The sequence below is a fragment of the Stegodyphus dumicola genome, chromosome 10 (assembly GCF_044657685.1).
Source record: "Stegodyphus dumicola isolate Sdum_Otavi_A_Nest chromosome 10, ASM4465768v1".
Taxonomy (NCBI): Eukaryota; Metazoa; Arthropoda; class Arachnida; order Araneae; family Eresidae; genus Stegodyphus; species Stegodyphus dumicola.
The window spans coordinates 117,070,982-117,084,127 of record NC_140777.1 but is presented as its reverse complement, the minus strand read 5'-3'; the positions used below and the strand labels follow the sequence as shown (position 1 = coordinate 117,084,127).

General features: G+C 33.4%; 1 protein-coding gene across 3 annotated transcripts in view; it reads right to left on the bottom strand.

The window, feature by feature from the left end:
• The window catches only part of PNPase (polyribonucleotide nucleotidyltransferase 1), a 136,641-nt gene that overhangs the window by 73,228 nt on the left and 50,267 nt on the right, over window positions 1-13,146 (bottom strand). For all 3 annotated transcript variants that reach the window (XM_085825425.1, XM_085825426.1, XM_085825427.1), the window contains exons 7-9: window positions 11,048-11,234; window positions 10,901-10,952; window positions 2,619-2,676 (exon numbers count right to left, since the gene is read on the bottom strand). In XM_085825425.1, coding sequence (XP_085681551.1) covers window positions 2,619-2,676; window positions 10,901-10,952; window positions 11,048-11,234 — 297 coding nt within the window. The remainder of the gene's footprint in view (window positions 1-2,618; window positions 2,677-10,900; window positions 10,953-11,047; window positions 11,235-13,146) is intronic.

The following is a 13,146-nucleotide window of genomic DNA, read 5'->3' as shown; positions in this document are numbered from 1 at the left end:
TTTGACATCAACCTTTAATAAATTATTATAAGATATGCACTCTATATTTTCTGGCTTCATAAAAAAAGAGAAAAATTTTGCCATCAATTTATAAATACTGGAATGTATTAAATGAAGCATTGGTTTTTTTGTTTCAAATAATTTAATATATGTGTTGAACTCTGGTAATACTGCTGAATATAATGCCATATGCAATAAAGTTTTGTTTTGCATAACAAATAACCCATTTAGTATTCTTTTTTTCCGAGCTTTGTGAGTTGTTGGGAAGGCAAGCAAGAATACAGCCCTTCAACAATTTTTTTTTGAGCTGCAGAAATATTTCTTTTATTGTATACAGTTTCAACATAAGAAAAATAATCCCCTTTATCAGTTTTATCCAAGTAGTGAAAATAAAATGCAATAAGAGCATCACACAGATCTTTGATTCTTTCTAAAACACATACAATGTACACCCACCTATGGTCTGGTCTCTTCAAGGGCGTAAGTTTTTTAATGGCAAGGGATTCACAAATTTTGAAAAAAATTTTCTCTTTAACTGCAGCTTTTCATATCAAAATAGATGTCATCAAACAAATCTTCTAAGTACCTATCAAAACACGAAGCAAATTTTTTTGCACAGTTATTAGCTGTATGACATGTGTCACCATCAATATCTAATAAGTGGGGTGCTTTGTTTGATCGTAGTCTGGTTTCTACACCCTTTTTTTTTTCCACGCATGGTGTTACATGAGTCCATTAATACACTAATTAAGTTTGCCCATGGACTATTATTATCTTCAAGCTGCTTTAAAAACAGCTTCTGAATTGCAAGGTTCCATCTTTAGAGATGCAAAATGATGAACTACAACTTCATTTTGATTGTTGTCATAAAACTGCACCAATATTGCCAGTATACTTTCTTGAGCATTGCTAGTACTTTCATCCAAATTTAGAGAAAATGGAGTCTCCTTTAAAGTTTTAATGATATTTTCCTTAATAGTTTTTGCGAGCCCATATTTCATCTTATAACATGCAGTAGTCCTGGACATTTCCAACGAGTTTAGTGCCGTCTGATCGTGGCTCAACTGTTTGCAGAGTTCAATAATTTGGGAGCTACATTGAAAGAAAGAGAATTCTCGGCGATAAACGAAGTTATTAATACCTCTTGGCGTGCTTTTCTTGTCACTATATCAAATGGCCGAGCATCAGTCTCCAGTAAGTCATCAGTATTTTTTTAATTAGCATAATTACTTAAAGTCATTGAATGTCTAATGCACTTTGAATATTTTAAGTGCGTCAAAGTTTTAGAATGATTTGTGAAAGCCTTGAATCCTTCCCCACCATACTTCAGCAGTGAGTTACAAAAAACACAATATGCTTGTCCAGCAACATTTATTTTCTTGCACCATTTGCCGATGGTATCCCCATTACCATCTCTCCGTTCAATCCAATTCCACCTAAATGTATTTCGGACACCTTCTTCTAATTGTATAATATCACTATTTATATCGAGAAATTTCATAGTGAAATTCTCTTGCGTACATAAATCAAAAAATATTTCAATAAACAAAACGAAAAATTTACATGTGCATCAATAAATGAAACGAAAATTTTACACAGCGGAGAAAAAAAAGTTAACAAGCGATCAATGACAAATAGCTAATACGGCAAAAAAATCCCCCTTCTCTACTTATTGGCGCCATGCCAGGAGAGATAAGACCTTTGAACCCAGAGTCACGTCATCGCACATCTGCTCGGACGAAGTCTTTCCCATTTTTTTTTGCCGCGCCTACTTACCGAAAAGAATCCAGAAGAGAATGTTCGAGAACCGGGGGAATGAGTCATAACTCGCAATAAGGAAAGAACCAAAAAGTTTTTTCCCCCTTTTCACGCATTATCACTGCCTTTGGAGAAAGAAAGGAAAAGTTTTCACCACACACTGACCTTCCGTTTTCTGCTTTCAAAGCAAACAAAATTACCCAGATCAAAATAAATAATTCATCATTATTCTTACTTCCTTTTGAACGACGATCCCTGGAATTTCCGGGTATAGAAGTTCAAAATCCCCGGAATTCTGGGGTTTCCCCGGAGCACAAACACCCCTGTGCAAAAAATAATAAGTAGGATCCAATTCGAAGATTAAGGAACAATGCAATCTGCAACATTAACTGAATTAGATAATTTTAGCTTAGCTTACACCGTCCGTTATACATTAAACGCGCATGCGTAAACATTTTATGAGCATGCACACAAACATATTCGCAGCCGTAAAGGTCTTACGCACGCACATAAACGCCTATGCGCATGCGTCAACGTATGCGCAGAACGTTTGTAGCTTTGAGGTCCAGATTATAGATCATTCCGGATTATGGGTGTCTGAATTAACGACTTTTGACTGTATTGCAGATGAATTGAATTTTATGGTTTAAGTGCAAAGAACATGATATTTAATAAATAAGGTAACACATGTAATGTTAAAAAAAAGTCTCTTTGGGTGTAATATAAAATCTGAAAGCTTTCAGGTTTTTAATTATTTATTTTGGCAGAACAATTTCAATGAGTTAAACTCATATATGTAAAGATACTTTATACTTGAACCAATGCAGTAGGTAACTATACAATTAAAAATTTATACGCACCTACGACTTTTTCTACAGCTTCTTGCCTGATTACATCAAGGGCTTGATCTCTGCTAACCTGTTTTCAAAAATATATTACAGCCAATTTTGAAACACATATAGATATCAGTCATGTGACTTTTAAGAAATATTTACATTAGTATTTTTTTATGTTTTATGTATAGTTCTACTTCCCCTTTTGCAAATGCACTGAACCCTCTTTAATGCACATCCATGATGGCAGATCTGTAGTGGAACATAATTTAATGTTTCTATATAATTATTAAGACTTACTAAGTGGCAGCATGATGTAATATTTTGAATAGCTATTAAGATTCGCCATGCGGCAACAATGAGTCGAACTAAAAACGTCGTTACTTCGAGCGTTCCTTGATAAGCATTGCGTAAGCTTTATTTCTTAAAAGTTTGTTATATTTTATGTAAAAAATAAGTAACATGTGCAAACAAGAATGGAAACTGTAAAAAGTTTAATATGCTGTTTCTTTTAAGAGCAAAATAAGCATTTATTTCACTTATGAAATGCTCTGGCTGATCAGTTTCGATTTTGCTTATTCATCAAATCCCGACATCCCCCTCCAACCCCCGCAGAAAGAAAAGTTGCATTGTGTTTTCCAATCCCCAGTATGCAGGGAAAATAAAAGAAGAGATTTATGGCATTATCAGTCACCCTTTCTCTATAGTGAAGTTGCAGCAAGATCATAAAAAGTAAAGTTCACTTAAAAAGATGAGAAAAAGGAATGCACTTCTGCTCCTTTTCAGCTGGCATTGCAACGCAAACTACTGCTTGTTTGAAAGTGTGCCTTTAGAGGATCATCTTTGTTAATTTTCAGATAACAGACTAGGGAATACAAAAGAATTTTTCCCCCTGGGTAGGGTGATGTATGTTCATTAACCTCCTGGAGTATGGTAAGATGGTTCAAATTTATTTGCTACAAATTTCTAAACAGGTCTTGATAAATGGTGAAAAGGGGAAAGAACGTTCCTAGGACATTGGCTGCCCATGTATTTTCAAATTGTCAAACCCACAAAAAAAAAAAAAAAAAAAAAAAAAAAAAACCCTCAATGATTAATAATATTTTTGTTTCATATTCACTAAGTATTTACATATGACAAATTGTGTAAAGTACATACGTATGACAAGTACTTGCAATGAATTTAAAATATTTAGTCATGGTATCGCAAGTGTCCGGTCGCCCCCTGATTTTAAGCATCTCTAAGACCTGCTTCTGAAGTGAAAAATTTATCTTTGGAGGGAGGGGGGAAGAAGAAAAGAAGCAAATATTTGAGCTTTGTATGATGGTGAAGTGGTTAACGATTAAGTGCAAAATCTATTCCTGTTGAGAGAATGTTACGTAGAATTGCACAAGTTTAATTGTGCTTGAAGGTCCTTTGAAGGAAAATGTTGGGGAAACAATTTAGTTTAGATGCGCATTTTAAACTGAAAGTTATCAGATTATCAGAAGAATATAGGAATTGAGTAGCAGCACATCATTAATCCAATGTACAACAGTAAAGAAAACAAGAATGAAATTCAAGGAAGAAGCAGCAAAAGGAAGATGTTTCATGGAAAAGCAGTTAAGCATCCACAGTTTGAAAATAATGTTTCATCATATGTGAATGAGAAGTTCTAGTTATGCTGTAACTGGTGATTTGATATGCTTCCAAGCTCATGAAGAAGCTAGTCAGATGAAGCTAAGCCACAACTTCCCAAGAATAGCAGGATGGTGTGCACATTTTATGCATCGGAATGGTTTGTCATAGGATAACAGTGGCACAGCATCTCCTGGCAGACTTTGGTGTTAATTTTCCAACTGTAGTTAAAATATTGTTAATTTACCAGTTGCAGGGGGCCTACCAGTGGTTAAGACTGCTGAAACTGGTAGTTTGACCTGGATTGGATTCAAACCCAAACACTGGGCTGGCTGTATGGTTAGTTTTCATGGTTTTCTTCATGTGTAACATGAATACTAGCCCGTTTCCATCAGAAAATCCTCCATGAAAGGCATTCCTTCTCTTATGCAAACAGCTCTCATGGTTTTGCCATATTCGAATAACCTAACTTACTCTAACTTAATGCAGGAAAATGATTGTCAAATGAATGGCCTAAATTGTCTACAAAGTACTCTCCTGAAAACATTTATGATATACACAAATGAGGTGTATAGTACTGTGCAGAACTTCAACAAACATATTTATTTAAAACAGAAAGTTCAGAAGGCTGTAAAAATATCCAAAGATCACGTGACCATTTTATGCAGCAATCGGTGGTAAAAAAAGAAAGCTATTAGTAATCAAGAAACAAAAAATCCTCAATGCTTATCAGTAATTTTTAATGAATGGTTTTTGAAATAGAACAATGAGCTCAAGAATGATATCTTTCTTCTTACTGACAATGGCACAATAACACAAAGTCTTTCTTAAGTATATATAAGTTGTTAATTTATCAGCAGATACCACAGTCCTATGATGATCATGTGATATGTGTTATTTTAGGATATTTTTGTCATAAGATGAATATTAGAATTCTTTATATAGAATAAGTGCAAATGAAAAAAAAAAAAAAAAAAAAAAAAAAAAAAAAACTTTCCTAATGCTTTGCATTTGCTGAACATGTCTTGTAACTGCATCTCAGAAAAGACAATGAAGAACCATTTTAAGGAAGACAATTTTTGATACTCTTGCATTACACGCCTAATCCTACAGCAAAGTGGCCAATCATTCATGATTACTTTTTCACCAGTATAATGTATAAAACTCAGAAGCCATTTAAAAAAATGGCAGCACATAGAACATTTCATAAAATAGGTTCTAAATTAAAAATGCAACAAACATCCATAATAAGGCGCTTATTTTTCTATTTTGTCAGTCTTCTGTCCACAGTGATCTGCTTAAAGAAACATCACAAAAGTGCAGAATTCTTGGCATTGGTCTTTATATATACATTGACCTGTTTTAACTTAAAAAAAAAAAAAAAAAAAAAAAAAAAATTGCATGTGAACATGACTTCCTTGTACGACATATTAAATTCTGCACATTTTTTACTGCATTTCATTTCAATTTATTTCTGCGAATTTAATTATAGATGTATTTCTCATTCAATTAATTCAGTTCTCACTTCACACCAAGGCAAAAATACATAAAAACTCAAAATACCTTCATTAAAAATTGAAAAATATAGAAAAACATACAACACCAAATGCAGTTAAAACAATTAAAAAAGTTTTTATAATTAAAATTAGTTTCTGCACAAAAACAAGCAATTCAGCCAGTAGACAAAGAGGCACATTTTTCGGTGCACAAAACTGAAAGTTTACTTTTGGTCCCACTTGGCAAAAAGACACTGAAGGTACAGAAACTGACTTAATTCACTATTCTGCTAAGTTTCAAATGTAAACAAATATAGCTGCTCTATTAGGTTTAGCCGCACTTAAAACAACCTTTAAATTGTTAATAATTCCACAACTTTTGCATGCAGATTAACTAAAGGCATAAAAAAATTAAGCAGAACATAGGAATAACATAATTCAAACATTTTTAAAGCAAAAAATGGACAATTTACCAACATATAAGAATAAAGAACTGAACTCACTGAACCGAGTAACACAGCGGTATACATAATATATATTTTGGTGTGGCTGATTTTAACCATAAAAGGAGGTGCACAACTACACATTCTGAGGCTACTCATTTTTGAGTTATATGAGATACATACGTACAGACGCACACAAAAATTCTCTTCCGAATCCAGTTTGGGAAAAAGAGTCCTTTAGTCTGTTCTTACATACAGATGTCACTCGAAAACATCGTTAAATTGCATTTGATAGCAGTCAAAATGGATATTTTTGTTGATACTCAAAATTTTTTGCAATTACAATACTTCCTTTACTTCATAGAAGGAAGTAAAAATGTTAGAGAATTGCACAAATTAACTTAATGGAGTGAGCAATCCCACAGTCTCTACTAGTAGGCAAATTGCCATATTTCTGAAAAAATACAATACTTTCTTTTTCCTCAGCAAGCATACAGTGGCATTATGATTTTTCATGAGGGGAGGTACTCCATACATTAATCAAAACCAACAGAAACCACAACCATGATCCTCAAATTTCAAAACCATGCAAAGTAATATTATCACGACAAAGACAGATGGCGGCATTGTATGCAAAAACCATTAGTGGGTCAAGAGTTGCGAAGTAGTCCTCAGATAAATACATTTTCATAAAATTCTGAGCTGCCTATTTTGGCAACATTGTGCTTTGCTTGGTGATTCTTGACTAAGTTGAGCAGATAATCCGATAGTACCCAAACTTTTAATAATGAAATAGAGGAAAACAAAGGCAATGTCTCCAACTAACATGACTTGTGATTAATTTAATGCATGGGTGGATACTAATGAAAAATTCAAGTTCTACCATTAAAACCAGATAATATCTACCAACAATTTCTTGAAACAAAGCACATCATATGGTAAACTCTCTGAAGAGGATGAAGATGAAATCCGAAATTCCTACAGATGCTGAGATTAGAGATTAGGAATACAGCGTGGATTAAATAATTTTCAGAAACATTAGAAAAAGTTCATACATGAATTTTAGCATAACACATGCAGATAGATAATCAACTGGTAATGACTTTTTCTCTAATTAAAAAGGACTGTGAAAGTAAGAATTTATGTTTCTAATTATATTTACATTAAAGTAGCTAAATTTTATTGTTATTCTGAAGTACATTTTTTTTCTACAGTTTAATGTTACAAAACTAGCCATGGTCAAACATTATCACATAAAGCAGAAAAATTTATGTGATAACGTTAGTAAATTTGAGCGAAAAATTTTAAACTTGGTACTTTGAAATTGAAGTTATTCTCAACTTGTGTATTCCTAGAAAATATATATTAAATGATAAATATGTAAATTTTGACAAAATAGAGCTTTATGTCTTTTGTGATGCCAGCCTCAAGGGATATGGAGCTGTTGCTTTTTTTCGTGATCCTGATTCTTGCTGTGCATCTTTTGTGCTTTCAAAGAGCCGTGTATTTCCACTTAAAAATTTAACCTTTCCTCGTTTAGAACTTATGGGAGCCATTATTGCCGCAAGAATAGTTAGATATTTAAGAAATTGTTTGATATCCAAGAAGATAATGCATTTTGTTTTAGCGACTCTAAAATCATTCTTCACTGGATCAGGGGTACCACTTATCCCTTTGTTGCTAATCGTGTACTTGAAATACAAGAACTTGTATCACCTTTGCAATGGAAATACTGTAAGGGAAACGAAAGTCCGGCTGACATAGTTTCAAGTGGATTAAGAGCTTCTGATCTAGTAGGAAATAAACTTTGGTTCAATGGATCAGTGTAGATGAAAGAGAAAAATCTACCTTCATCATCTTTTGATTGAGCCTATGGTAGAAGAAGTACACGTAGAACAGTGTCAAACTACTGTATGCTCTGTTATTAGCCAAGAGACTGAATTTGAATTGACATCCAGGTTTTCATCCTGGAAAAAATTGAAATGCGTAACTGCATGGTGTTTAGATTCTGCAACAATATTAAACCCACATCTTTAAAACTCAAGGGTTTTTTTAACAATTCAAGAACTGGATAAGGCAAGCAATTTCATTTTCAAAATCATACAAATTATGAATTTAGAGAAGAAATTATACTTTTGAAAGCAGGGAAGAAATTGAATCTTATCAGTAAAATCCCGAAATTAAATCCTTTCCTTGATAGAGAAGAAATCCTAAGAGTCGGTGGTAGACTCTGTAACTCGAATCTTTCAGAAAACACAAAGTATCCAATCATTCTTCCCAAAAGTCCCCAGGTTATTGAATTGGTAGCCAGACACTTTCACGAAGTGAACTTTCATGGAGGAGCCACATTAACATTATCTGCTCAGCGACAGAAATATTGGATCATTAATGGCCGAGAAATTGGAAGAAAAATAATTTGGAAATGTATAAAATGTTTGAAAATCAAACAAGCACATCCAGTCAGATAATAGGCAATCTACCAGCTTCTCGCATATTGCCCGATAGATATTCTTGAATACAGGACTGGATTTTGCAGGACACTTCTTAATAAAAGCTGAAAAAGGAAAAGGGGGAGCAAGGTATAAATGTTATGTTTGCCTTTACATATGCTTCACCACAAAGGCCATTCACCTAGAAGTAGTTAGTGATTTAACAACTGAAGCATTCCTAGCATCTCTGAAAAGATTCGTGTCGCGCAGAGGAAAACCCAAGAAAAATCTTTTCAGATAGAGAAATCAACTTTGTTGGGGCTGATCGAGAATTAAGAAGAGACATAGCTACACTTTCCTCTGAGGAAGCATTTCAAAACTACCTGAGCAGTGAAAATATTCAATGGATCTTCAACCCTCCTGCTGCACCTCACTTTGGAGGCCTCTGGGAGGCTGGTGTGAAGCAAATGAAGATTCACTTAAAGCGAACTATTGGGACACAGCTTCTAACATACGAAGAATTTTACACCTTAATTACACAAATCGAGGCGTGTTTGAATTCCAGGCCAATAGTTTCCATCTCATCTGTCCCTGACGATTTTAATTTTTTAACACCTGGACATTTCCTAATTGGGACTACATTAACAGCAGTTCCTGAACCCGATCTTATAAATAATAAGCTAACCCCTGCTGAAAGATGGAAATTGACACAGCAAATTTTCCAGAGCTTTTGGAAATGTTGGTCTAGAGATTATCTTTCACAGTTACAAGGGCGTACCAAATGGTTGAGGGATAAACCAAATTTAGCCCTCGATGACTTAGTCTTAATAAAGGACGAAAATTTGCCTCCATTAAAGTGGCGACTTGGACGAGTAATTGAATTATATCCTGGTGCTGATGGAAAAGTTCATGTTGTGAAACTAAAAATTGTATTGGGCGAAAATAATAATAATAATAATTGTATATTCATAATTTGTGTCTTTACTATTATTAATTCAGTAATATGTTTCAGATTCAGCGAATGGATTAACAGTTGTGGATTATGGTAATTTAGCAGTTTCATTAGTTTTGTTACTTTGTTTTCACTCTAGAGATTGTAAGTATGTTTTATTTGTAAATTTTTGTGCTAAAATTAATGCTGTTATTCAATTTAAATTTGCCATTATGCATTGTTATTTTATATGATATATTGCTGAACGTTTGGGAAACTTGTTTAAATCTAAAATTGAAGATCTTTATAATAATGTTGTAATGAACCAATGTTCATCAGGGCAGATCATTTGGGAGATAGATGGTGCTCTTGCTGCACACCGAACAAAAAATATTCTACTTGATGCTTGAACATAATGAATGACACATGCCTTATATTGTTTGATGCTTGATTATGTTCTCAGGGCAGCTATAGGCGGAAGTAATACATTATATCTTCAAGTTTTTATCGTTAATAAATGTTATTTCTGTGTTCTGCGAAATCTTGAAGTTTTGATTGTCAATCTAATGCTCTCCTAACCTGATCCGAAACAACTTGAAATTATGACTCGATCATCCACAGGAAATGGATATAACATTTGAAATATTATAAATTGATTCTGAAATTCAAGTATTTTTGCAGTCACCATTAAATATATTTACTGGCTTTGAGCAGGTTAGAGTGGTCTTTTTTGAAGAACAATATTTTCACTATAAATATTTTTTTAATTTTTAGAAATATTGGTAAATTTTTAGAAATATTTTTTAGAAATAACAGAGGCATGTGAAAAAGAGGATTCACTACACTTTTGTTAAGTTTAAAATGGCTTGACCAAATGCATAAATTTGTCAAAATATAGTTATTAAAGCCTCAGCTTAGCTAATTTCCTGCATTTCAATTTACTGGCTTTAACATTTTCACATTTAATTCATTTCAGAATAATACTATTAGAATTTTTAGCCCCAAGTATGACCTAGTTATTTCTTTAAATTAAAAAATTAATTTGCAAAACATAGATAAACCAAAAACAAATTTCTTACATAATACAAATGCTATAATGTCAACATTTGTTCAATATAGAATTAAAACTTGCATAATTTTTAACATTTTTGTTGTAACATCAATAGGCAAGCTAACATAAACAGTTTAGAAATACTATAAATTATTGTGTCACAAATGAATCTATAATTTTATCACACTAAAATAAATTTCTTTGAATTTTGCATTAAGAAAACTTATTGCTAAATTTAAATATAATAATAATTAGAAGAATACAACTGACTATCACACTCTAAAACACTTTATTAATTATGTATAATAAAAACTTAAATAAAATAAATAGAAATAATTATACCTTATCAAAATTTGCATCTGTTAGAACTTCAGTAATTTTAGTTTCACAAAGGCTGGGAAAAAAGAATTAAACACAGTTAAAGTGAAAAGAATTTTTAAAATAATAAATTTAAGACTGGTATCAAGAAACAGGAAGAATTAAGCTTACAGTTTAGCAGATTCCATAACTTCAGCTGAAGGCTCTGGTAAATTTTCAAAAATTCTTTTAGGTTTACCATAATTTTGTTGAAGTTCTTTAATAACTTGAATGATACGCTGGGTTTCTTTTACTCCTGCTTTCAGAGCTTTCATAAAATCTTGTTGAAGAATGTTGTCTGCAGAAGCTTCTAACATAACTAAACAAATAAATAAAATGATTATCAAGCCGAGACCACTATACTATTCAGTTCTATATACTTACATTTAAAAGGCAAGATTTTAAATAGTTTTTTTTTTATACATACGATAGTTATAAGTTATAAGAAGTCAGAGCATGGTCAGCAAATCTCAATGGTTAGTAAACATATCTCATGCATGCTTTTAATGGTTCTTTTTATACTTTATTATCAAAAAGCTGATGGTACAAAGCTTACTTGCTTTTCTGTATGGCATTCATATCTAATAAATATTTTACACAAAAAGATTTCACAGTTGAATAAGAATTTTTTTTTTATTGTCAGCACTGAATTTATTATTAAAATAACAAGGACATTTTCATAGTCAGTATTGAATTTAATAATTACAACAAAGAAAGAGGGTAATCTCATTAATTCATGCTTCTTTTTTTTATGAGTTAGTGAGGGCTTACAAAATATATAGTAAGTATCAAATCATATAACTAAAGAAGCCTAGAAAAATTTAATGGCAACATAATATTAGCATAGGCAAACTAGATAAGTATCAGACCAGAAGAGTATTCTGTAACACATAATAAATAATAATACAAAAAGATTGATTTTCCTTACTTTTTTATAATATGGTAGAAAATTAAATGAGTTGCATTATGTAAATTAACAATTACATATGTTTAACTTATCAATTTAGCAAATTCTAGAGCTACAGCATGCAGAAATGTTTTTCAATTGAAAAAAGCAAAAATAATTTAAGAGGACAAGTAACACATATTGTTATTGTTAAATAATAAAAATCATTAAGAAGTTTAACAAAAATCTAGATTTTGCCTCTAGATTTTCAGTCTCAAATGTTAGCACAGCAAGATGACTTCTCAAGATTTATTAAAACACTTGTTGAAATATTAGACACATTTCCCAAGAGAAAATTCCATTTGATATTAAAAACTATGCCATTTATTCTATATTTAAATGATGTCAACCATATTACACTGCTCGACATTGAAAATGCAACACCAAGAAGGAGTGGTCAGAAATTTATGCAAATTTTAGAGTAGACGCACGTCACTGAGTTATGCGAATGATGATGCAGCTCTCCGACGCAAGCGAAGTAAGATATAAGGGAAGGAACGTGCAGAATGGGCAATATTCGTGTCATTATTTCTGCCAGACGAATTATCGAAGAAAACTGGTTTTTGTCCCGGAGGATATGTGTAGTAGGAGAGAATGCCAGGCCGCCGTCAACGAAGGCACTTCCAGCAGATAGACGATTTTACGAGGGGTGTGGTGATCGGACTGAGAAGGGCAGGTTGGTCCTTACGTCAAATCACAGCTAATACCCACATGGATGCGAGCAGGGTGCGTCGGCTATGGCGAACATGGTTGGAACAAGAAAAATGTGGGAACAAGTAGTGGTGCAAGTGCAGCAAGAGTGATATCAGCACGCGTGGATCGACACATCCGCCGACAAGCTGTGGAGGTCCCACGATTCTGCAGCATGTGCAAGATATCCTAAATGTTCCCGTGTCGACCAGAACCATTTCCCGTCGATTGGTTGAACATGGCCTGCACTCACGGCGTCCGTTAAGAAGACTGCCATTGACCCCACAGCATAGACGCCAACATTTAGAATGGTGCCGGACTGGAGCGATGTGGATGACAGAATGATGAAACGTCGTGTTCTCAGATGAGTCATGCTTCTGTTTATCCAGTGACAGTCGCCGCATACGTGTGCGGTGTCGACAGACCTAATTCGGCAGTAACTGTGGAACATCCCACCACGCAACAACGTGGCGCTATTGCATACGATTCCAGGTCACCTATTCAGGGCACTATGATGGCCCAATGATACTTGGATAATGTACTGCGGCCGGTGGCAAGTCCCTACCTTCAGATACTGCCTAATGCAATTTTTCAG